Source organism: Acanthisitta chloris, unplaced genomic scaffold (assembly GCF_000695815.1).
Source record: "Acanthisitta chloris isolate BGI_N310 unplaced genomic scaffold, ASM69581v1 scaffold11171, whole genome shotgun sequence".
Taxonomy (NCBI): Eukaryota; Metazoa; Chordata; class Aves; order Passeriformes; family Acanthisittidae; genus Acanthisitta; species Acanthisitta chloris.
The window spans coordinates 22,241-30,870 of record NW_008654540.1 but is presented as its reverse complement, the minus strand read 5'-3'; the positions used below and the strand labels follow the sequence as shown (position 1 = coordinate 30,870).

General features: G+C 45.0%; 1 protein-coding gene across 1 annotated transcript in view; it reads right to left on the bottom strand.

Annotated features, from left to right (window-relative positions):
• The window catches only part of LOC103810657 (kinesin heavy chain), a gene marked incomplete at its 5' end in the record, with an annotated part of 44,844 nt that overhangs the window by 36,062 nt on the left and 152 nt on the right, over positions 1 to 8,630 (bottom strand). The window contains one exon of the mRNA XM_009083569.1: positions 3,084 to 3,157. Within this exon, the coding sequence (XP_009081817.1) occupies positions 3,084 to 3,157 (74 nt within the window). The remainder of the gene's footprint in view (positions 1 to 3,083; positions 3,158 to 8,630) is intronic.

Sequence of the window (8,630 nt, the reverse complement as noted above, 5' to 3'; positions counted from 1 at the left end):
CCTACACAGCAGCACTCAGCTGTGTCCAAACCATGAATACCATTATTTGTATCACACAGTTACTATCACCTTCTGCAGTGGAAGCAGTTAGTGCTACACCAGATCTGTGCCATACCAAACATCTTACTAAGCTACTCAAACACTAAAAGGTCCTTCCCATATGAGATCATTTTATTTCAGACTATGAGCATGGGAAAAAAAAGGTGATTAAATAAACTAAATCCCTCATAAAGGGAAAAAACTTGTGTGTAGAAACACCCTCAACTCTGTTTTACCTTGCCAGCACAGCACTCTGCTCCATCACACAGTGACTGCAGCACCATTTATTTCCACACCCTCCATCCTTTCTCCCTGAAGAAGTCCTTGAAAAGCTCACTGAGACCAACTGACTGCTCTGTATTACTGCACAGAGAGTTTTCCCAAAGAGGAGAAAAGGAGCTTTTCCTCAACTAGGATGAACAGAGATTTGTTGGTATTTCTTCAGGGCACACAAATCCAACCAAAGCTGTGTCTACACTATAAAGCACAGCAAACCCCACAGTTCCTGCAGCTACAGACCCAGAAATGCTTGAGCTCCTGGAGAGGCTTTGGTACCTCAGCCAAAGGAGGGTTTGAATTCCAAGTTGGGCTGCAGAGACTTCTGTCAGCACAGAGCTGCAGCAGCTTTGGGACTGCTCCATCAGGTAAAGCCCCTAATAACTGTTGGGAAGTGACAACTTACAAAGCATTTCATTAAACATTCTCCCAAGCCCAACAAGCCCTGTGACAATTGTGTTCTCCTTTAGAAACTTCTTTTAGCTCAGAAGAGAAATCAAGCTGTAAAACATGAAGTGTGGCTGTCACTCCACTTCTGATGTCACCACAGCTTCTCCAACCCCTGGGGCTCAGGTCTTCTCATGATCCAAGTCAGCAGGCACTTGAGTGGGTCTTTATTAACACCTGAGGTGACTGAAGCAGTTCCTACTATAATTTAGAGAATCCCAGACTGGTTTGGGTTGGAAGAGACCCTAAGGATCATCTGGTTCCAACCCCCTGCCATGGGCAGGGACACCTTCCAGTGGAAGAGAGAGACCAACTGGAAGGGAAAAGTTGGCTACTCACTGGAAAATTGGCATAAAAAAGGAACCAAACCACAAATATCCTCATGAGTTTAGCTATAACCACTGCAGCTAGGCAACTCCCCCAAAGCTCCTGGACAGAGTTCTCTGCTCATTGAAGCTTCTTTCAGTAAGAACACTAATTCCCACCTTCAAATACAGCAGGCAAGTGAAGTGCAACCCCTGAGACAGAGCTGTTAACATAATAACTCCAATTTTGGGGGACCAAAAGCACTGAAAACTCTACTATGAGGCCAAATCCATCAATACAATCTTACGAGGGGGAAATGTGATTTTAAGAAGGTATTTATCCTGCTATACAAGGGGCAACTGTTTCCTCCAGCACAGAAGACCTGTGTGTGTCAGAAAGGCTATCCTGGCTTTACATACAGAGCTGTTAACATAATAACTCCAATTTTGGGGGACCAAAAGCACTGAAAACTCTACTATGAGGCCAAATCCATCAATACAATCTTACGAGGGGGAAATGTGATTTTAAGAAGGTATTTATCCTGCTATACAAGGGGCAACTGTTTCCTCCAGCACAGAAGACCTGTGTGTGTCAGAAAGGCTATCCTGGCTTTACATACTGATATATCATCATGTCCTGCTTTTTTCCTGCTGAAGCTTAAAACCAACACTATGAAGCATTTCCCATCTCACAGAAAATCCTCCATAACAGCTTGACCAAGAGGATTTACTATTTCTTTGACTTGAGACTATTTTTTTTCCTTCCACAACATCCTTTAGCAACTTTACAAGAGGATGTTAGGTTAAGAGGGGGATTAAAACTAAGTATAGACTTGATTCCACTTTAAAATGACAGCTTTTTGCTTTGTGAAAGCAGTAAAACAGCCCTTTTTCTACAGTGGTTTTCTTTATCACAGCTTGTAATTCTGCATATAAATTGGCTTTAAGAGATCCTTCCCATGCCATGTGGAAGCACCAGCTCAAGCCCTGCAGACATTTTGATTTAATTACATTCAGAGCTGGTGGATTACTCAGCCATTGTGCCATCTGTGAGGGCTGAGCTAGTGATTTCCCCCATCCTCCCAAGGACAGACTTAATTAGATGTGAGGCATCACTTAGTGCATCCTCCAGGAATGGAGCAACTGTGGCAGGCAAACAGCAATTTCACCAGGGCCTGGGAACTCTCCTTCTCCCCTGACCTTCAGGTTAGGCAGGTCACCTGTGTTAATCATGTAGCAAAACCATCTGATGCTGTTAGACCAAGGAAAGCTCTTTTTTTTTTCCCCTTTCATTTAGCCAAACTTTGCTGTCAACTCCTGTGCAGAGTTCACAGCTGAACTGAAATGCTCCAGGACACAGACACCCAGTTTGTACAGTGCTGTGAAGGAATCATCCCATGTAAGGATTAAATGCTTGACTGATCCTCCTTTTCCAGCAAGACCAGAATGTCTGAATGTCTTGTACCTGAAAATCCCTTCCCTGTCAGACTGCATGGAGCAGAAACAGGAAGAGACACAGGAGTTCAGCCCCTGGAATTTGGTTTAATTTGGTATGATTGCATATTCTTCTGTTCCAAAGCAACAATTCCCAGACTCCTCCATCTGTGCTGCAGCGTGCCAGAGTGGTATTCCCAGGAGGGGAGTGCAAATGAGGAAACCAATAGCCAAGGCATGAATTTTCATAATGCTGTGTGCAGGGGAACTCTGCAGACCTTATTGCTGCTCTCCTTTGTGGATGAACCAATCTCACTCAAACCCTGGCAGAAACAGACAGGTGCCCAAACTGCTATGGCAAAACTTGATGTATTTAACTCACCATTTGTCGGTTTACTTAGGTATCTTGGAGAAAACTCCACATTGAAGGAAATACTAGAGTTTAAGAAGCAGAAGCTAAACACAGCCAGAGCTCATTGGAGCTGTCACTCAGAGCTGAGAGCTCTGACAGCTGCTTGGTCAGGTAATTGGAACAGAGAATGCTACTGCAGCTACCAAGCTGATGTCATATTCCCACTGTACCTCCATGGTATGTGTTTTTCCTGATGATGTCTGTCCATAAGCAAAGATTGTGCCATTGTAGCCTTCCAGGACATCTGCAAGAAGAAGAAAAGCAATTAAAACTCTTAATCTTCAAGGTGAATTAGCAGCATTTCCTAAATCTTTATGTTGAAGCTCAATTAGCAAGTAGTTTGTGCAATAAAGAATGGGAAAATTATGACAATATTGAGCTACTTTTAGGCTGAAAAATGATAATAAAATTTAAATTAGGGAACTGCAGAATTATTGGCACCTCTCTCACTTTCCTACGGATAAACACATCTCTGGACATGAGATATCATCCAATATATCTGTGTAATATGAGAATGAAAAGCTTAACTGTCTGCATTTTAAACCACCCCACACCAGAGAGGAAATGAAACAGTTTCATATGTATTTCTTATTACAAATTTCACATTCTATTCCTACTGCTTTGTCACCCTCAGCAGTTCATGGCCTCATTAACTTCCAAGCTCCTCTACAAAGCAGGAGAGCAAAGCAAGAGGGAAGTCAGATGAACAGGACTTTGCTTTATTAAACATATCCTTCTCTCGAGGCAGAAGGAATAATTTTATATTTTCTATTGCAGTCAGATATAAAAACATCCATTTCTAAGTGTGCAGTGGTTGATGCTGTAGTGGCTTCCAGCAGCCCAGGAGAGCTGCACATCAGCTGCCTGCAGGGTACAGCCCCACTCCACTCACTGCCAGGGAGAGGGTTACTGGCCTGGAAGTGCTCCAGGAATGAATTTACAGCCCTGAGCAGGGACACCTATTCCATGCAGCTTTCATGTAAAATACAGCAAGGCCTATTCCAGCTGCTAAGTAAGGATGAAGGAAACCTTCAATCCAGAAGAGTTTCCTGTCCACAACCACTTTCATGTCAATAGTTCACATCTGCTCCTTTTCACCATCCCACATCAAATAAACCACCAAAAATAGCCTTACTAATGATAACCTAAGGTAAGAGCACTGCAAAGCCTGGAATCCTGCACACAGTTCTGGTGTCCTCAATGTAAGAAGGACATGGAACTGTTGGAGCAAGTGCAGAGGAGGCCACAAAGTTGCTAAGAGCACTGGAGCATCTCCCTGTGAGGACAGGCTGAGGGAGTTGGGGCTGTTCAGCCTGGAGAAGAGAAGGTTGTGTGGAGACCTCAGAGCAACTTTTCACTATCTGAAGGGGCTACAAGGAGCCAGAGAGGGACTCTGTGTTAGGAACTGCAGGGACAGGACAAGGGACAATGGGTTCAAACTGAAGGAGGAGAAATTTAGGTTAGATAATAGAGTTTTTCCCTGTTCTGGTGGTGAGACCCTGTCCCAGGTTGCCCAGGGAGGCTGTGGCTGCCCCAACCCTGGCAGTGTTCATTCCAGGTTGGATGAGCCTTGAGCAACCTGCTCTGGTGGGAGGTGTCCCTGCCCAGGGCAGGGGTTGGGGCTGGATCATCTGTAAGGTCCAACCCAACCCCTAAATTATATGATTGTAAATTCCCTGCATTTTCTACAGGATAGAAAATCTGTGAATGTTAAGCACTGGAAGGAGCTCTAAGGTCTCCCTGGAGCTTCTCCTCTCCAGGCTGAACACCCCCAGCTCTCCCAGCCTGTCCCAGAGCAGAGCTGCTGCAGCCCTCAGAGCATCTCCATGGTCTCCCCTAGACTCACTGCAACAGGTCCAGACCCTTCTGAAGCTGGGAATCCCAGAACTGGAGGCAGTACATGTGGGACACAGCACACAGGCAACTCCTGCTTGTTGCTAAAATACCACCTGGCATCCAAATACCTTTGCATTCCCAGGAGAGTTAAACAGAATCTAAGAGTTCACCATTACTATTTCATCTTCTGCCAAATTTGGTTAAATTAAAATAAAAATAGTTTGAATTCAAATTTTTAAAAAAAAAAGGAAAAAAAAGGGGGGAAAGGGTTATTATCTCCACGTGAATTCAAGGTACCCAGTGAGCTCCACACTGGTACACAGCTGAGGGGGAAAACAACCTGATTAATCAACTGTTATGTAAGAAAATTGCTCAGAATTTGCATCAATGTGTGCTGAGACACATTCTGCTGGAGGAAGAAGAGATAAGTCATTTACCTCCCTAATTAGCAAAAAAACCCAAACCTTATTCTCTATCAAAAAAGTAGTCCTTTGCATCCTCTGCAGTTCAAAAAGTCTGTGGTTCAACAAAGTCAGTGGTCTCAGGCACAGAGTCAGTCAGGTTGGAAGGGACCAACACTGGGTCATCTGGTCCAACCTCCTCCAGTCCAAGCTCCAGTCCTGGGAGAGGTTATTTTTGTTGGAAGCCTTTCCACCTTAAGCCAGTTAATAGACCATCTGTCCATGGAATAGAGAGAGCACAGTCCCACACACAAACAGCCTGCACAGAACTTAAGGGTGAGGGAGGGAAAAACCAGATGAACCAAGCGACCGAACTAAGATCAGGTGAGATTTGCACCTTGCAACAAAAATCTCCAAGTGCTTTCCTTAATTCCTGGTCCAGCTCTCCCCACAGTGATTGGCAGTTGGATTTACCCTCCCCACAAAAGCTGCTGCCAGATGGCCTTTTTCCCTGACGAGGATGGATAGGACAAATACATTTCCATGCCCAAAATTTTAGCTCTATGCTTATCTTTTTCCTCTCTAAACTTTCTAGTTCTGCAACTCAGCGTTTGCAGCCCGGATTTGTAACCAGAATAGAAAGCCAATAAGCAACCCCAGCACCCAAAAAAAAATCATTAGAGCAATTTGCTCCTCCTCACAGGACACACAAACGTGCAGATGTTCCATGTGCACTGACTGCTCACAGCTCCAGTGCTCAGCCACAGTCTGGGCCATTAGATATCCTCCCCTGCAGGGAATTGCAGGAAAGATGTAAAATATACACACACACATATCCATCTGGGTAGATTGAGAAGATAAAAGCTATTTTCTGGCAACAGAGAGCAGTGGGAAACAAAGCAAAGTGGTGGCAATCACACACTATTGTTCCCTGGCAGATTTAGGGCTATGTATTCCCCACACACTTCCACCACTGGCACTTCTGCCCTTGGGAGTCCCTGGAACCAACACCACCCCAGTGCCCACCCTGATGCCAATCCCTGCCACAGATTGTTTCCTCTGAAAAAACTCCTTGTTTCTCACTTTTCTCACATATGGAATGTGAAACACTTCGACTCACTGAGCTGTTTACTTAAAAAACCTAATCCCATTTCTTCTTGAGTGGAAGAGCTGTTTACTTAAAAAACCTAATCCCGTTTCTTCTTGAGTGGAAAAAAAAATCCTCATTTAGATAATTTTTATTGTCAACATAGTTATTATAAGCATTGTTTCAGACTGTTAGGCCAGCTGGCATTTTGTGTAATGACACAAATCCCAAGGAAACCAGCAGCCATTTCATGGGAGCACAATAAAATCTGGTAACAAATGGTAACCTTGAAAAGCTCTCTGAACAGCTCTCAGAGATTTACAGTGCTCCAAGGTGTGCCACTCTCAGCTCCTGTTCCCATGAAGTAAACAGCATTGTCCAGTCTAGGACAAACAGCCCAGTTTGAGTTACATTCTGCATATTATTAGGCTTTGAAGTGGAAGTGAAACACAAGGAAATGTAAACCCAGAGCTCAGGAACATCACTCCAGTAACACTGTGCTCTTCTCCCTGTCTTACACTCTCCTCTCTCCCCTCTCCTTCCCATTGTTCTCCTCACTTTCCTGTTCTATCCCCATTTCTCTTCCTCTTTTCCTTTCTTCTACATCCTCCTCCCCTCAACTTGCCTTTCAAGTTATATAGAAGATAACTATGAGCTCTATTTTCAAATAGGACTTTGGGAAATATTTGCCCTTCTATTTGGTTCATGAAGATAAAGTAGTCAGTGATTTAGGTCTCCAGATTCCTCTCAAAAAAGGATTTTATTTCTTTTGCCATTTTCAGGGGAAACCAACTTCCAATGGGGATATAAACCCCCTGCACAAGTCCACCAACAGCCCTGTGCTGCTTCTGTCAGCACACTCAGTGGTACTGGAACAGCTCCCCAAACTCCCCGAGAGCTGAGTGGTGTGTCAACAACCAGAACTAATGGTTCCTAAACTCTGCAACTCCACTGCCACCAGTTTTTACTAAAGGCTTACCCAGCTGAAGTCAGAACTGCTGTAATTAGGGCCCCTCTGAGAAGAGGCAGCTCAGTTCTTATGACTCCTTTCCTCTCTCCACCATCAGCTCATTTTGCTTCTGGTCCTCACCTCCAATCACCAAGGCTAGACCAACTGACTCTAGGGCTGCTCACCCCATGGACCTCTCTCCACCAGCAGCCACAGGAGATCTCAGCAGGTCCAGCTCCACACCAGTGAGTCCTTCCATGCTGCTTCAGGAGCTCCTGCACCTCTGAGCAACTCCAACCTCTCAAGCCACATAGCTGTGACCAGCTCTGACACTATTCCCACTGTCTACACACTTTGATTTGAAAACAAAAAGCAAGGAGCAAATCTTGGCGGGCTCAGGGACACCACACAAGGCCAAGGAACAACCAGACCAGGTACTACTCATAACCCTGAGATGCTGCAGCAGTTGTAATACCATCATAGAATCATAGAATCAACCAGGTTGGAAAAGACCTCCAAGATCATCCAGTCCAACCCTACTGTGGTCACTAGCCCATGGCACTAAGTGCCACATCCAGTCTCAGCTTGAAAACCTCCAGGGATGGTGAATCCACCACCTCCCTGGGCAGCACATTCCAATGCCTGAGCACTCTCTCTGGAAAAAATCTCTTCCTAATCTCCAACCTAACCCTCCCCTGGCAGAGCTTGAGTCTGTGCCCTCTTGTCCTGCTGCTGGTTGCCTGGGAGAAGAGACCAACCCCCACCTGACTCCAACCTCCTGGCAGGGAGTTGCAGAGGGTGATGAGGTCTCCCCTGAGCCTCCTCTTCTCCAGGCTGAACACCCCCAGCTCCCTCAGCCTCTCCTCATGCCACTTGTGCTCCAGTCCCTTCACCAGCCTCGTTGCTCCATCATGGATGGACTATCCAGCACCAGAACCAAGTGTGAGGCCTAAGGGTGATTTAGGAGGTGGGAAGAGTATGGCAGGTGATCAAAATGCACAAAAAAAAATCTGATCCTCAAGTTAAAATCTTGAAATGTCACAGTTTCTGCAGGTTTTGTTGCAAACAGAGTGCTAGCCAAGAGGCACCTGTGTTCTCATTGTATGTTAAATGCAAGCTCTGTGCATGCAAAGCAGCTGCCAAACCTGGGCCTTCTACTCTCTTCTTTAAGGTCCCTCCTTCCATTCAAAGGTACAGATATCCCATGCTCACCCTGTACTGAACAGTCTCACCCTGCATGAAGAACACCCTTTTTGTTCCTTATATCACAAAAAGCAAGTGTTTGTGTGGAATAACACACCAGGAGAAAATGAGGAACAACAACTGCTGCAATTCCTTCAGCTCTTTTGTTGTGGTTTTTTTAACACAGATAAGCCCTTAAGAAAGGAAATGTTTGGAATTACTAATTGCTAAACCCCCGTGCAGACATCTGAACATTTATTAT